This window comes from Physeter macrocephalus, chromosome 6 (assembly GCF_002837175.3).
Source record: "Physeter macrocephalus isolate SW-GA chromosome 6, ASM283717v5, whole genome shotgun sequence".
Lineage (NCBI taxonomy): Eukaryota > Metazoa > Chordata > Mammalia > Artiodactyla > Physeteridae > Physeter > Physeter macrocephalus.
Genome location: NC_041219.1, coordinates 17,819,808 through 17,837,864, shown reverse-complemented (window position 1 = coordinate 17,837,864; position 18,057 = coordinate 17,819,808). Strand labels below are relative to the sequence as shown.

At 35.9% G+C, this 18,057-nt stretch overlaps 1 protein-coding gene across 1 annotated transcript in view; it reads right to left on the bottom strand.

Moving 5' to 3' along the window:
- TMTC2 (transmembrane O-mannosyltransferase targeting cadherins 2) overlaps positions 1 to 18,057 on the bottom strand; it is a 439,654-nt gene that overhangs the window by 52,853 nt on the left and 368,744 nt on the right. Inside the window, exons 8-9 of the mRNA XM_024122943.2 lie at positions 14,807 to 14,921; positions 3,238 to 3,301 (exon numbers count right to left, since the gene is read on the bottom strand). Coding sequence (XP_023978711.1) covers positions 3,238 to 3,301; positions 14,807 to 14,921 — 179 coding nt within the window. The remainder of the gene's footprint in view (positions 1 to 3,237; positions 3,302 to 14,806; positions 14,922 to 18,057) is intronic.

Genomic DNA, 18,057 nt, shown 5'->3' with positions numbered 1-18,057 from the left:
GAGGAGATATGGAGATATATGTATACGTATAGCTGATTCATTTTGTTATACAGCAGAAACTAACACACCCTTGTGGAGCAATTATACTCCAATAAAGATGTTAAAAAAATAAATTAAGTTATATGTGCCTGCTAATTTAGATTTATTTTAGCATTTGGTCACTGGAATTCTTTGAATATGAATAACCCTAAAAGTCAATTAATAATTTTCAAGTAAGTTGTATGGAAAAATAAGACTTTCGTAGAAGAAAAAAAAATAAAGCAATTCATCATGGGACATACTGAAGAAATGGAATAGGTATTTTACTAAGAGAGGAATTCATCTCACAGATAATCAGCAATCTTCTTCATACAGTAAGTGGGTAGTACACAGGGTTGCAGTAAAAAATTTTACTTCACATAGTCATGATCTGACATGAGCACTGCTGAAAAATCCAGAGGACCCCGACTTACAGCTACAGACTGTTGTAGTTGAAACTAAACAACAGAAGAAAATGCTTTATGAAAAATAAGAATAAGATTAGATTACCATGTAGACAAGGAAAATAGAAAAGATAGTGAAACTACTTAAACAGGGAATAAGAGTTGAGGTCTGTTTACCATGTTCTCATATAAACAGGTAACTGAAATTTATTAAGTACAGAAATAACAAAGAATGTTTTTATGACAAAGGGAATAAACAGCTATGAGCAAGATAAATGTCAGATGGATGTTTTAATTTAGATCACATGCTAACTGCTAATAATTCATGACATGGGGCTATTGTTTAAATAGGTCTCTTCATTTCAGAATAGAAACCTGTGTTATTGTTAAGGTTTACATTTTATCAGTCTTGTCTTGGTGGCATCTTACTTACCAAATTATGTACAGAAAACCAAACACAATTCATAAAACAGATTAGGGAAAGATCACATTTGTTGATCATCAACTGTAACATCATTTACTTATTGTTAAATATAGACTTCATATCTTATCCAGGTCTATAAAATACTTAATTTATTGTTACCAGATAAGAGAAATATCATTTGAATAAATGCATTTTTCAAAAGCAATCTGCGGCATGTTTATGAAGAAACTTTTTGGGGTTTCAGAAAAAGTGGCTTCGAGTTGGAGATTAAATATTGATTTTATGATTTGGTCAGTCTTTAAAATAAATAATCTTATAAGTCAGGTTTAAATCTTGTGGTGCCTCATTTTCTTTTTCATTTTTGAGGTCACGTCAGAGAGTTCACATAGCCCTTTTCTCCCTAATCCATTACAATGTGCCGAAGACGGCCATCTGATCAACCACTTAACAAAAATAAAAGTGACACTCAAGGGACTGCTACTCGATGAATAAAGGTTGAACTTACCATCATTTAGTATATATAGTAAGAGCATTATATCATTCTATTAATCATTCTGTTATTGATTCTATCAATCAATTCTATTAATCAAAGAAGGGAAGGAAGGAAAGGAAAGGAAAGGATAAGGAAGGAAGGAGGGAAGGAAGTCAGTCAGTCACACAAAAAAATCCTGATTCCCGTCTTCAGAACTTAAAAGTTTAAGGTCTCAAGTCCAACCCTTTTCTTAGAAATGCTACACAAGACGCTCAACTCGGGCATTTACAAAGCTGTGCCTCCTGCATACCTCCCCCTGCACATCCTAATTTCCTTTTCCTGCTCCATTTTTCTCCAAAGCGCTTATTGCTGTCAGACACACTATGTATTTTATTTATCTGCTTCTGCTCTGTCTCCTCACCACTAGACTATATGCGCCTAAGGGGCAGAGACTCTTGTCAATTTTGTTCACTGCCGTGTATCCAGTGCCTGGAATAGTGTCCGGCACTTAATAGATGCTCAGTAAATATTTAATGAATGAGAGGACCATTATTATTTTGTTTTTCTAGACTTCTGGCTTGCATTTTCTCTCTAAGATACAACTGCATTTTTTCCATCAAGCTTTCTCTTATACACACAGCAGCCTGGGTTACAATGTGATTCCACTTATTAGCTGTGATACTGGGTGAGTTATTCATTTCTCTGAACTTCAGCAGAATGAGGGTCACAGAAGTATCTGTGGGTTGTTGTGAGAAATCAATGAGAGAATTCACTTGAGGTACTTAGCACGATGCTTGACACATTACAAGTGTTTAATAAATTTTAGTGCTTATTATTCTTCTTACAACTATTAAATTATTTTCTTCTGTTGCAAACAGCTTACCGATTCTTAAAGTACCTCATAATTAATGAAACTGGGACATTTAGATTCAAGGGCTAAGGTTACATGTGGTTGAGTCTCTTGATCAAAAAGCTACTTCCTGTGTGGGTTGCTTTCAGGAAGCATTAATCCTCCCCTTGTTCCACACTGTATTTCAATTAGTTGATTATGTTCAGTCTTGTCTGCTACATTGTGTGGTCTTTTAGGGTATGAAATCTCTGTATCCTATCACAAAGCAGGTACTCTATAGACCTTTGTCCAATAAATGAGTTACTGTAAAGAAATGGGACTGATTCCATTATCTGTAGTCCCACCACACGTGCACTTTCATTACTGTTTGAAAATTACATTTCTCCATAGACGGCGTAGATCCAGAGAGCAGGGTAGAGGTTTTAGTGTTGCAGAGTGATGCAGAGCAGTGTGGATGAGAATGAAAGCAACGCCCTGGAATTCAATGATGTACTGTGAATAAAAAAGTGCTGAGAAGACCGATACAAAACCAGTTCTTATTCTCTCGTAAATGGTTACTCTATTTCAATAGCAACGATTTAATTTATGGAAGTGTGACTACCCAGGGAAAAATTCTAATAAAAAATACTTGATAAAGTTGAAAAGCACAGTTACTAGAAATGAGGACTGTGGAATAGGGAGGAGGCACACAGCTTGAGGTTCGACAACACGTAAGAATGATTGAGTTGTTAGGAAGTCCAAAGGTATGTAACACCACAGCAAAAATACTTTCAAAGAACTCATTTAAAAAGTCATCCAAATGCAAAATATCTAATAATGCTAAAACCTGTGTTCAAATGATAAAAATGTATGGTGCTTCACACAGGGTAGTAAATAGCAATTTGTACCTCTGGAAAAAGAAAGAAGATTGAGACAGGCATATTTTATAGTTGAATCAGCCATTTAACAGGTATTCAAAATAAGAGATCAGAGACAAAAATACCAGTATCACAAGGCTTCTATGTCTAAAACTCTCACATGCTGTGAGTCCATCCCTTTGAATAATGCTTCTCATTAGGAAGGTACTTACATTAGGCCTCAGCTTGGCTGCCAGATCATAATACTTCTCGGCTGCTTCATTGAGGCTAGCCTGCCTGTTAAAGAAAACAAAAACAAAAACTATATCATTTATTTTAAAATTTCAGATGGGTGAACAGAATCATTATGTAGCAAAATAATATTAACTTTTAAAAAATTACAATCATGCCAATCAAATAATAAGATGACTAAGCAGAAAAAGATCAGTAAAAATTGAATGCACACAATGTACTTGTCATGATCTTTAAGGCATTGTAAATAATATCTCAACCTAATCCTACTCAGCAGGCATTATTTTAAATTTACACATTAGGAATTAGAAATGTTATTTTCCTTTTCCAAGCTAATGTAGATAGTATGTCACAGGGTTGGAATTCTGCTTCAATATGATGTCCTAGAAAAATCTTAACTCTTAAAAATAAACTGTCAAGATTACTATTTAGTTGCTTTTGTTTTATGAAAATAGTAAACATTTTCAGGTTTTAGAAAAAAAAAAAATCTATCTAGAAAGCTACTTTCTTTATAGTCCAGGAGGGGAACTTTCCATTATGTGTAGTTTACCAGGAAAAAAAAAAAAAAAAAAAAAAAAAAGGCCAGCCTCTCCCTCTCTTTGCTCTCTCGCCACCAGGGTGGGCACATGATGTAGCCTCAGCTAATGGGATGTTCTTGCTTAGGACTTTCATTCCTGAGCAAATGACAGAAAGATGAGAGGATGGCTAGAATTTGCTCACAGTGACAGTGGTGGAGGCAACAGGGCTATATACTGGTCAGAGTCTTCGGGTAAAGAACTGCTATTGGATGTCCTGCTTCTTTGCAGGAAGAGTCTGGGGCTACTTTACTTCCTGCCAGTTCAAGCTATGTCTTCCAGTCTATAGTGAATTCTGTAGTTCCCATAGCCTTCAAATAGCTACAGTCAGTTTTTCTTAATTACTACCAAATACCATGAGTGGCACAGGTGACTTATAATAAGATGCAGACTAGATAAGTTTGTGCACTGTCTATTCTTGCAATTCACAGCAAACTCCTTGGTTCAGCCAATTGGTTAACAGAAGAAATCAAATCTCTTGAGTCTTGAAGAAGCCCAGCCAATTAGCCATCAAAACATTATGCTTTTTGATCATGCCATGCTGCTTTCTGAAAACCTTCCAAGATGGTAGATAATAAAAGCTAGAAACTCTTGCAGGTTACACTGTAGTCTGGTGACCATATTTGTGTAGAAAAGAAATGCTATAGAAGAAGAACAAATTCAACTTCAGATGATGTGTATAGCACAACTATAGTGTAAACAATAGTAGTTAAAGCCGTGCGGTCCTGCAGTTAAAATGGAGTCTTCTCTTGAAACTGTGATGTGAAGAACCTTTTGAGACAAGAAGATTGCAAAGAGGTCAGGAATAAAGAGGAGAAACAAAAATTAACTTTCTCAATTAGAAAACCACTTCTCTCTTTAAAAGAGAAGGCAAACTAGCCATACCTATAAAATTGAATTTGCACTTTGGTCAAGCCACATTAAACACTATAAAGACATATGGCATGCAACCATATAAACTACAGGAATAAGTGAAGATAACATTTCTCTGGAGAGCAGGACATATTTTTCTAATTTGTAAAGGAAAAATAATTAGAAACACTGCTATTTTTAATGGGGTTATAGAGAAAGTAAAAGTCCTTGACTTAAGACTCTACTGGACTTACGACATGTTACAAAGTGCTGTTGCAATTTATATTCTCATAAATGTTGAAGTTCAATTTCAGTATGTCAAGAAAAGTACTTCAGTCTGGCATGAAACAGTAAAAATTCTCTCGCTAGGGTATTTAATGAAGGTTCCCTAAACCAAACTATAGAATCACTTTGGTTCAGATTCATTTTGAAATTTGAACCAGAATTCATTAGGTCATGCCCTGGAAAGGTTTTCTCCAGAGGAAAATAAAAGGCATGCAGTAGGAAATTAGAGTAACTTAATTCTACAAAGAAGTAAGTTACTTTGAAGCAAGATCAACCAATCTAACATATAAAGTATGGTGACCATTAATATTCATCTTTATGGACATTCAGATTCATGAGGTAGATAAGGATCAAAAGAGAAACTCAGGAATTCACTAGGTAAAATGCCCTTAAAATAATAATCAATGCAATTGAAAAAAGGTTTTTTCCCCCTAAAAAGGTTATTAGTTTTTCAAGCCTTCACTGTCTTCAGTCTTTTTAATTCCCAAAGGAAATATCTAGTTTAGAAGACTTAGTTTCTTAAGCTAAAAGTAGAATTGATGATATTCTAATGAAATAAGAAAATACAAATAGAATTTATTATATTTGTCATATAACAGTGAAAATTAATTTTGACTCTAGGACTTTTCTTCAAATATTAAACGGATTTTACTGACTACTAGGCACTATGGCAACACATGGAAAACTGTAGGGAAAAGAGTATGTCAGTTCTACCCACTGAATCTTCCTGTATATCCTTATTTTACTCTCTACAGAGAAAACTCATGAGGAGCTGTCCAATGTCTACTTTATGGTGTAAGCTGTATTGCATACTCCACCCTCTGCAAGAAGCATCCTGGGAGTACTTAATAAATCTTAATGCAAAAATGACTGAATCATTAGTCAACATTTGAAAACTGAGGATATTAGCAATATCCTGCCATTGCTTAGGGGATTCTAGTAAACACCCTAGAACCTCAACCACTGGATTGTTAGAGACTGATTACAGGACTCAGGTTCCAAAGACTATTGGGATCAAACTATTTAAAGAAGCTGATAAAATACACTTTTCCTGAATACCCATATTTCTTTTCTTTGTTCACTATTTCTTTTCTGAGATAGTAAATTCTCTATGTATCACTTACAAAATTCCATGGATTGATTACTCTATTTTCCAGTTTCAACAATATTATGAATCTATTGCTATTATTGCTATTATTAACCACATTTCAAAGATGGTTAAAATGAGGCTTAGAGAAGCTGACAGTCCCACAAGGCAACGCAGCTGGTAAGTGGTTGAGCTCAGAATCAAGGGCTCTAAAATAAAATATCTGAATCACAGGATCATGCTGCTATCTTTGTGAGCGCCGGATGTATCAGAATGACATGTGGTACATTGTTCTGTGGCAGATGACCACAACAATTCTTACATCAAATACTAAGAAAGCAATAAAACATGCTTCTTGATTATTATGCTTAAAAGCGATGATTTAAAGTAAGGAATGAGATTTGAAAAGGGGAGAATATGAAAAAAAGAAAAGGGGAGAATATGGAGAATATTTGCAATGACAGGTTTTACATCCTTCCAATTCTAACTCCCAAACTGATAGAAGTGAACTTCACCAGACCCAGCTGAGCAGAGGATAGTTTTACGAACAAACAGGGAAATGCACTATAATATTTTGCCGCATGTACTTCACCCTCTCCCATAAAGGAGGGGAAGAGTAGGAATTCAGGGAAAAGGCAAGGAAATAAGGAATGAGAAAAAGCAAGAAGAGTATTTGGATACTTACTTTCTTACCCCCCAAATCTCCTATTTTGGGGGCCGGTGGTCACAATTAGACAGAGAAGGGGACCGTAAGTTTCCCATGTGTCCAAGTAGAAGACTCAGAAGGTGAGTAAAGGGGAAAGTAGTTGGCTCTGCCAAGAGATCTCCCAGGCCATATGTAGACAACCTTGTGTTCTAGCCACAATATACTTTACAAAAGCCAGGAATGAGATGGTAAGAAAAATTACTCTTACCAGGAAACTACACTGGGTCCAGATGGGTGACTACCCTCATCTATCATGTCACCCTGAGTCAACATTATGTCGCTTATATAGAGAATAAAGATTAAATCACCATGCCAACAATAGACATCAATTGGAGACTGATACAGTGGCTCCTTTCTTATTAACTCCTGTCCATCACATATGTAAGGCCCTCTCCCTCTGCATATTATCTGTGGCCTCTCAGGGCCACAAAAGGTAAGGAGGTAGAAAAAGCCAGATGGTATTTGTAAACTAGATTATGAAGTAAACCTTGACTTCTGAAGAAACCACTGGGTTGCGCTGATTATATTTTTAAAGTCTTTAGATTCAGTTTTTCTGCCATCAGTGAAAAAGCAGGTTCAGAGTGAAAACATGTAGTAACAAAAGTCACAAACAAATGTCATCATTTGATTACTACAGAATTCCATTTTTGCACATGGGACTATGAAACTTACATCTGTTAAAAAATATAGAAATATATTTCATACAGCTAATTCTTCTCTTTGGTATTAGTTTATGACATAAAAGTGTCTTTTGGAACACAGGTTTAGGGCCCAATATTCTTACAAGAAAAGATATATAAAAGAAATTTGGGGGCTTCCCTGGTGGCGCAGTGGTTGAGAGTTCGCCTGACGATGCAGGGGATATGGGTTCGTACCCCGGTCTGGGAAGATCCCACATGCCGCAGAGCGGCTAGGCCTGTGAGCCATGGCCGCTGAGCCTGCCCGTCCGGAGCCTATGCTCCGCAACGGGAGAGGCCACAACAGTGAGAGGCCCGCGTACTGCAAAAAAAAAAAAAAAAAAGAAATTTGGGAATCAATTACGTTATGAAACAACAACTAAATATACCCCGTAAAATGTTTGAGGAGACTCTGATTAAAAGAATCATTTGCAATTACCTACATTTTTATGTATTCTGTGAGAATTATAAAATTAAAGGTTGGTAAATTTTAAATTACTTCCTTGAAAAAATATAGGAAATAAAAACTCAAGTAGCATTTAGAAGACTCTCTTTAACTACAATTATTAATGGTTGTGAATTGTCAGTTTTGAATTAAAATTATTTAATATGGATGATAACCACTGACTCATATGAAAGACAATATTTTATTTAAGTCTTGGTGATCATTTTCAAGGATAACTTACGAGGATTTTTTTTTTAACTAGAGAGCCGTTTGTTCCTGTATCATGAAAGTAAGGTGAAACAGTAGCTGATGTTTCCTGTGTTCTTGCCAACCTGCTAAACTTACACTTAGCTTTAAGTTACTCAAAGCAGAGGTAAATTTTAATTCTAGTTGATAAACTGTACAGTAGTAATAGAAGTAGAACTGAAATAAACAAGGACATAAAAATGTATGGAAAATCTTAAAATAGCAAAACCAGAGTCACATATATGTAAAAATATGGAGTAGAAAAAAAACCTTGTAATGAAACTCCTAGAATAAATTATTTATGATCATCAAGGCTTCTTAAATGAAAACTTCTCAACCAAGACATCAAAAATGGCTTCCAGACCTGTAGGCATCTGTCTCAATACTAAATATAAAGGATAGAGAGGCATAGTGGAAATGTAGCAAAAACAGAGGAAAAGACTATGCTGACGGTATAAGTTTTACAAAATGATTCCTTGAAGTTAGATATTTCTTGATGTCCCGTAAGAATTTGAGACCATTGTTTCATGGCCTCAAATCTTTGAGGGCTGCTAAGGACAGGTTAAGCCTATATCTGGAAAGATTACATAATGAAATGTACTGGAAAAATTAAAAGGAAGGAAATGTGTATCAGTAATGTCCACTATAATATTCCTATATAGTAAATTACTACTTATGTTCAAGTTATAATGCTTGGGTGGGGAGCAGGGGTTGAGAGGAATGACGAGGAAAGGCAAATTAGAACTTGCTTGCCGGAGTGGTCCAAGAACCAACATCATAAGCAACACCTGTGACTTGTTAGAAGAGTAAAACCTCAGGTACCACCCACACATACTAACAGAACACGTGATGTAACAAGATCCCTAGGTGATTCACATGAACATTAATGTTGGAAAGGCACAGAGTAGGAAGGTGCCTACCTTTAACCTCATCTGCCACACCCCTTTGCTCTAAAGACCTTACATCCCACTATAGCCTAGTTGAAATAGGCCTCTCTTGACCAAAAGTTGGCAGTAATGTACAATTTATAAGTAGAAAACCCAATAACTTTTTGAGTGGTCTTCGGTAATTTGGGGAGTGTTAAAGAAGAAAGCATATTACTTACAGGGTCTTGGAGATATATATATATATATATATATATATCTCCAATATCCAACGTATGTGTGTGTGTGTGTGTGGGGGGGTGTACATTCACAATCTGCTTTGAGAAAATAATCTGATTTTGTTCCTTTATTCCTTAAGAATGTCTATTTTATGTCATTTCCAGTGAAATTATTTGAGAATGAAAATTGAAAGATAATTTTTTCTCATATATTCACTCTGCTCTCTAGATATTAGGGAAGCATTGGGAACCAGTTGGTACAGTAGTTTTGCTTTTCTTACTACCTTAGGAAGCAGTGACAACTTGGGCCCTTAGGCCTGGATAAAAGGAAACTGCACACTTATCTCGGCAGTGTGTCCTTCGTCAGACAATACACCGGGATGGTATGTCTATAAACTTAATGTTCCTTTGAGAGTACAAACTTGGAGTTCTCTCTCCTATGACTATATACCTACTTTCTAAAATTTACCACAGAGGGATAATCTAATAATACTGGAAAGATCTTACTATTTAGGATTTACACATTTGAAAACCTGTTACTCTCTATAAATCCTTTTTCCATCAATAAATTCAGGAATCACAGCTTCTAGGTAATCGCCCAGTTATAAAGCTATGAGGGAGCCAATGTGATACACTGAAAACAGTATTATACTTGGCAAGAATATGCTAAGTTTAAATCCCAGCTTTACCAAGTATGGGAAATACCAACTCTCTTTGAGCCTCAGCATCTTCATCCATAAAACAGGAATATTAGTGTCTATTTCATATATGTGAAATTATAATTAAGAGGGTGACATATGCAATGCAAAATACGGTGCTAGGTAGACAGGAGATATTTGAATAAATGCTACTTTTTTTCCTTCATTACCCTGTAAATGAATTTTAAAAAAGAAAAGAAAAAAACAACTTTCCACTAGAGCCCATGAATGCTGTGAATGAGTTAAATTTGTTTTCAGTGCCTCAAGACTTCCTCTCAGGTGTCAAATACCTTTGTGCGCTTTCTAGCTTCCAGGTCTGGGAGAACACTGAATAAATCCATTCATACAAAGTGCTTCTAACAGAATAATTGATTCAATACTTTCCTCTCACAACTCTATAGACATAACTCTACTGAGTTTTAGTATTTTAAACTCCTTTGATATTTTCCTTTGATGATAACCAATCTGCTTTTTTTAAATGCTCTCATCTGGAAATATCCAGTACTTTTTCCATTTTATTTGAAGTACTAAAAATGTCAACACGTGTAGTTAACCGTTCATTATGTGAGGCCTTCAACATCTGTGATCACTCCCCCTGGAAATATATTTAGTAATTAGCCATGGTGTGCATCCTGTCTTCCCAAACAAGGCAGAAGCCGAAAATTCCCTCATCTTCCAACTTTCTTCCAGCCAAGGTATCAGTACATGACTCGGGTTCCATCAATCAGATGCAACCTCAAGAGAATCAAAATCAGAAGTACGTATAATGGGTAGGCAGCTGCACTCAGAAGACTCATCTTCTAATGAATGTGGTGCTTCCTCTTCTTGGTTCCTTGTGGGTGATGGTGTCAGAGCTCTGGATTCTAAAAGCTGCTGAGCCCCAAGAAAAGCTAGGTGGTGGAAATTATTTCTGGCTATGTAGAACACTCTCAAGCCTATGGGAGAGTCTGTGGGCTATAGAATTCTCTACAATAAATCCTGTTTCTGCTTAAACTGGCAAGAGTGGATTCTCTAGTTTGCAACTAAAAATGGTGACCCATGAAAGAAGACAAGTTTAGGAGTACATCTATTTTCATTAATTTTGGTTTTAATAATGATGATTAAAGACCTCCCTCCTATCTTGGACATTTTTTCTATTTGTTGATAATTGCTCATCTGTGCTAGGTTCTCCTTCAGAAATTTTCTATTTATATTAACATTTATACAACAAATAAAATTATATATGTATATATGCCATATCTAACTACATACACATACATACAGCATAATTATATATATTTATATATACAGAGATAAAAGTATCACATATTACAGAAATAATGCCTATATACTATACATGTATATATAACTATATACACTAGTTGTATACTATATATAATTATACAAACATATATAAATAAAATTACTAGTGTATATATACTATTCTCAATCTATTCGTCAATCTTTTATCCTTTCAGTCATCATTTTCATGTCTTTAGTATTTTTCATTAAGTTCTGGGAAAATATCTATAATTCCTATTTAAATTTCAATCTATCAATTTTACTTTGTCTCCACTGTCGTTATAAACTCAGAGATCCTATTAATTGCTTAATCTTTTCTGATGTTATATGGCTCCTCTTTCCAACTATGTATTTTATTTTCACAGATATATTCTGATCAGTTAGGATAGGTTAGATTACACTGCGATAACAGACACATCCTAAATCTCAGTAAATTAAGACAAAATTTATTTTGCATTCATTCATCCTATCCAATGCAGGTGAGAAGGGAAGTTTGTCTCCCTTTGCTTATTTCTGGATCTATTTCCACAATTTCCAAGTCAGAAAAAGGGAAAAGCACTGACTCTTACAATTTGGGCTCAGAAATAACATACATTACATTCACACACATTCAACGACCCAATAAGACCCAGGAAGGTCTTCAACTTGGAAGAAGGCAGGAAAGTGCAATCCTATTGTTTCTTGAAGTGGGAAGGCCAAACAGATTTGGTGAACAGCATTAATACTTCTACCTCACACAGTGTTCTTGTGAATCACCTTGACAACAGGCATTAGAAATGTTCTAATTCTATAGAAAAAGATCTTTATCCATTACTGAGAATTAAAATGGATCTGTTAGACATTTCTCCAATTTCAAGCCTCCTGAAGGTCCTAATAAGTTAAAGATTTGCCCCTTGATGGGATCTTCCAAACCAGTCTCTTCTGGCGGAATGATTTTTCTTTTCGGCTTTTGTGATAAGCAGTTTTTTCCTTATTAATAGATTCTTTGTGTCAATTCATTGGGAATTACCCAAGGAAAGGGAAGTTAAATAAGTATGCTTCAAATTATATCTTGAACTATAACATTTCCTAAATTGCTGATTTTGTACATTAGGTCAACCATTGATCCAGCTAACCAAGACACAGCCAGGGAGACATCTGCCCTTTCCCTCCCATCGAACTGATCACCAAACCTTGCCAATTTTGTCTCCTAAATATCTTAGGAAAGAACAGAGCTCTTGAAGGAAAAAAATTAATATCAAACTCAATTTACAACAATTTGTCAGCCCCAAGGGAAATGTTAGATGTAACACTGAATAAGCAAAATCTTGACAGCTAACCACTTTGATAAGGCTGCATTCAAGGGAAAACCAATAACCTTTTTTATTCTTTTTAGCAAACAAAGTCCTACATGCTCTTGATTAATAAGGAAAGAGGCTGGTGTTCAGCTTGCACAATAGGCATTCAAGAAATTGTTGAATTTGACAGAGCTAAAAAAATAAGTAAAAACATTCATAAGGACTGCCACCAAGTTGAATAAGGATATGACCAGGTTGCTGTACTCGCAATCAAGATAGGAAGGCGCTGACTGAATGCAACTTAATGAGGAATGCAGACTGTAGAAAGCTAGAGAGAATGTTCTGAAAAATAAATCCTAAAGATTTCCACGTCGCCAATGTATAACAAAAACTTTCCACTGGTTTCTAGCACTATGGTAACTAAGGAAAAGTTACAAGCTATATATTTAACAAGGACGTTTTCTGTTATGTTCTTATAACGACTTTCCGAGTTTCCGCTGGTAGACCTTGAATTTCAGATACTGATTTAACATATAGCAAAATGCCTTGTTGATGAAAGTATCTATTATGATTAAGATAAATTAGTTTCTAGAAACTTGTGCATTCACATTCTAAATGGTTTATTGTAACTAAAAGCACAGTGTTTTATTCATGAAGAACAAAAAAGTCCTCTTCCCATCACAGCACCTAACCTTGTCATGCAAATTAAAGTATCTTTTAAAAATTATCCTTCTATTGAAGGTTCCTGCGAACTGGCTACAGTTTATTTTTAAAATATACCAATAGTCTATTGAATCCTGATTTCTCTTTGTAGGTACCTGCTTTAGGAACGCTAAGCATTGATACGGAATGAGGGTATTCAACTGAAACCTCGCAGTACACTCTTTCCTCTCAAACAGACTTCGAATTTCTTATTTAAAACTTATTAAAAGCCAAGGAGGAAACCACTAAGATACAGTTACAGTAATAATCTCAAATTATAAATCCAAGGTAATTTACAAAACTTGCTTTAAATATTGGTTCCTGGGGGACAGGGGTAGGTGAGGGTATGTGATTATAAAAGGAGAATACGAAGGATGCTTGTGGTGATGGAAGTAGTCTGTATTTAGACTGAGTGGATACACAAACCTATACATGTAATAAAAATGCACAAAACTAAAAACACACAGACACACACAGGGGTACAACTAAAACTGGGGAAACCCAATAAAACCAGTGGACTGCATCAATGTGAAAATACTGGTTTTGATACTGTATGGTAGTTCTACAAGATATCACCACTGGGGAAACTGGATAAATGGCACAGGGACTGTATTATTTCTTAACTGCATGCAAATCTACAATGATCTCAAAAAAATTTTTTTTTAATGTTCTTCTACTTTTCTCAAAAAGTCCATGTTTTAAAACCATCCAAATGTGGACCAATTCTCTGCTATTTTTCTTCCCATGTAAGAGTAATCTACATAATTAGAAACTTGCCCCTAGAAGCCAAGTTCAGAGCCCACAGTGTGAATGTCACCCAAGGAAGCATTTACGTGGAGATTTAACAGGGTGAAATTCAGGTAACAGCACGTGCGAAGGGGTATACGTATGGCTAACAGAACAAACAATGCTTTTTAAACAACTGTATAAATCATTCGAGTTTCTTAAAAACATCCTCCTTTAATGCATTGACTTTCATTTTATATTCACACAAAAAACTGTTCATCTGCCTTTTGTTTTGCTATTATTGTAATTAGCCTTCAAAATAGTCTTTCTGAAAACAGATGCACTAATGGTCTAAAAACATATATTGTTTTAACACATAGCAACAGTGCTAATTATAGGGCCATTTTGAGAATTTGATAAGCCTTAAGTATTTGTATTTGATAATCCTCTCTACTACCAAGCATAATAAAATGTATCCACATGACCCATGCAATATAATTAATACAAAAACACAAATATTGAGATGCAGTTGACTAACTGACATAATGTTTTGTCTTGGAAACATTTAATTAGACAGTTACTAATTTCAATTTTGCAATTTTCCTTTTGTATTTTATGGCCAATAATTTTTGAAGGAAAGAGAAAAGGGGCCTGAATCATTTTCAGCGAGTCGTAAAGGTTCATATACCCTATATACTATGCACATAAACTATAATGAATTAAATAGTCCTGACTGATTTTAACATGGTTAAGCAGCATAATTCACTTTTAGACTATGGAATAAGGTGACATATAAGGGGAATTAGTATAATTGATTTAATTATATTATATTAATTTAATAAAAATAAAGCTACAGTGTTGGTCTTCTCAGGCACAGTAGCAAAAACTAACCTGAGCATGTGGGCAGCATTGAAGACCACATCAAACTCCGTGCTATCCAGTTCAGCCGCTTTTTTTGCCATCTCAGCTGCTTCTATGAGGCGAGCTTCTTCCAGAAGAAACTGACCTGCAAAGCATGAAGTCAAGTGAGCTGAAAATTGGAAAATAATAATCCTGTGAAACAACTAAAGCTGCTACAGAGAAAAACGTAAGAACAGTGGTAAGGGTGATACAAAGCTAAGATTTATGTGTACCGTGCATCTACGTGCTATTGATTGATTGATTGATTGATTGCGGTACACGGGCCTCTCACTGTTGTGGCCTCTCCCGTTGCGGAGCACAGGCTCCGGACGCGCAGCCTCAGCGGCCATGGCTCACGGGCCCAGCCGCTCCGCGGCATGTGGCATCCTCCCGGACAGGGGCACGAACCCGTGTCCCCTGCGTAGGGAGGCGGAAGCTCAACCACTGCGCCACCAGGGAAGCCCCCGTGCTCATTATTTAGTCATATTTTATATACCTTTCCCTTAATTGCAGGGCATTGCAACGTACCTAATCTGGTACATTAACAAATTTTTTTCTTAAAAATCCTCCAAAGACTACTGAAGCAAGAAATAAAATGAACAAATTTAAAGATATACTACAGATATAAAAAATGTTTTTAAAAAGTAAAGCAATATAAAAAAGACTACTGGGGAGATTTTAGTTTTCTGATGGTCAAAGAGTTTGGGGATTAAGGCCCTATATTAGTTCTGTTGAATCTGCAGCTCGGGTGCAATATATTTCAGTAAGTCACCCATCAACTGGTTTAAACATTAGTTGTTTCACCTATATAAGTCACTATAATCATTATGTTGCATCACTAGTATAAAATTTAATTATTAGCTATAAACCTCTGCGATCCTAAGATGAGAGTTGCTTTGTAGGAAAAAAAGATATATGACAAATATAACTTGAATAGGTTTTAATTATTGGTCCTTTAAAACAGTTTTTGTCTCTGATGCACATTCACAAACAGGGCTACCCATATTAAGATATATTTATTTCTTATATTTAAGTAACACTAAAATTATTGGAAGAACATAGAAAGGTTGGGTTAGCATTAACTTATAGATTGACTAATTAATAAACATGGACGAATATGAACAAATACAGATTTCTGAGATTACTTTCAGGTCAGCTTGGCAAGGTTAGAATTATTGCAGATAGAGCCACACAATTCTTCAAAACTGTATCTCGAGAATTGTTATATGATGCTATCCTAGAATCATATTGTAAAGGCAAAGAAAACAACATAAAAGTTGGGCCCAATTTTAAGGCTGTAAACATGCAAACAGAGAGAGCAGCCTGCTTTTTCATAGCTAAGGATTTATTAGCAACAAAAGTAATGATGTTAAAGCCTTGTCTGATACAGATAATCAAAGAAAACCAAATCAAGGGAGGACAGAGATATGCAGAAACCACCCATGCAATTGACAGGCTTATAGAATTGTTTTCTATTTGTTATTTCTCTTTGCTTTCAGATTCCTGTTTGCTTAAAGTTCAAGACTTTAACAACATGAAAAATAGTTACAAAAATGATTGCAAGTCCTAAGGCATACATGGAAACTGAAAAACTTTAAAAATGGTGGGTCCCTCGCTTACCGTTTATCTACTAAATATTACAAATTGTCTTCTGACCTAAAAGGACCAGTTCTTAAAATACAGGGGAAGTTTTCTGTTTTAAGGATTTATAATAAACCACAGCCACTGCTTGTACTTAACCGTTTCTAAACTTCAATCGGTAAAGAGTGGTGCAAAAAGATAGGCCTAGGATTTTAATCCTACTTCCAGACTGGGAGTTGGAGATCCTTCAGTTCTTCCTACAAAAAGTTTGACATCACTTTCTTAGTTTGTCACCTAACATTTGGCGCCTTTCTCATCTCCCAAAACAAATATAATTGTTGGGTCAGAAAATTATTAAGAAAACAGAGTTGTAAATGGTTATGTTGATAAACAGAAAAACACATTACTTATGAAATTCATGTAGACCCTAACCCTACAGACATGTTGATATGAGATACAATTTAAAGTATATGAGGTTTTAAGAAAGTAAAACAAAAATTAGACAATCTGTGGCATACTGAATAATTAATATCCCCTCACATATCTTAGTACAGGATACCAGGCTAAACCCAGATTTCAGTTAGCTATACTTATTACAGATTAAAAAAAAAATTAAAACATAATATTAGGACTTCCCTGGTGGCGCAGTGGTTAAGAATCTGCCTGCCAATGCTGGGGACATGGGTTCCATCCCAGGTCTGGGAAGATTCCACGTGCCGCGGAGCAACTAAGCCCGTGCGCCACAACTACTGAGCCTGAGTGCCACAACTACTGCAGCCATGTGCCTAGAGCCCATGTTCTGCAGACAAGAGAAGACACCGCAACGAGAAGCCCGTGCACTGCAACAAAGAGTAGCCCCCACTCACCGTAACTAGAGAAAGTCTGTGCGCAGCAACGAAGACCCAACGCAGCCAAAAATAAATAAATTGATTTTTTTTTTTTTTTTTTTTGGTATGCGGGCCTCTCACTGCTGTGGCCTCTCCCGCTGCGGAGCACAGGCTCCGGACGTGCAGGCTCATCGGCCATGGCTCACGGGCCCAGCCGCCCCGCAGCACGCGGGATCCTCCCGGACCTGGGAACGAACCCGCGTGCCCTGCGTCGGCAGGCGGACTCCCAACCACTGTGCCACCAGGGAAGCCCAAATAAATTGATTTTAAAAAACCATAATATTAATTGCTACCTGTCCTCAAGGCCTATTTACCTAACTAAATGTATTAATAAATATACTACTTATGTGACATTTAAACAAAGGATAATGTAGGAATTTATTAATTGTTCTTTTTCCTTTCTAGACAGCTATTAATCCTGAAATGTATTCTGTATGAATAGTAGGAAAATGCGATAATTAATGGAATAATGAAGGTTATTTTCTTAAACTTTATTACTCCAGATGGTAGAGGGAAAAGGAGATAATATTAGCTCCGGTAAAAAAGAAAGAAGGAAGGGAATGAAATCTATACTGTCCATACAGAAACAGAGACGGACAGTGACAAGAAGTCTATGTGATGAAGACAATGATACTCAATGGCCTGAGAGGACAGTTGATATGCAATGTCCAGGGCAAAGCCTTGCAAGGTCTATTAATGCCGAACACATCTCTGTGTTCATCAACAACAAAAAAAGAGTAACATTAACTAATTGTGTAAAATCAAATATACAAT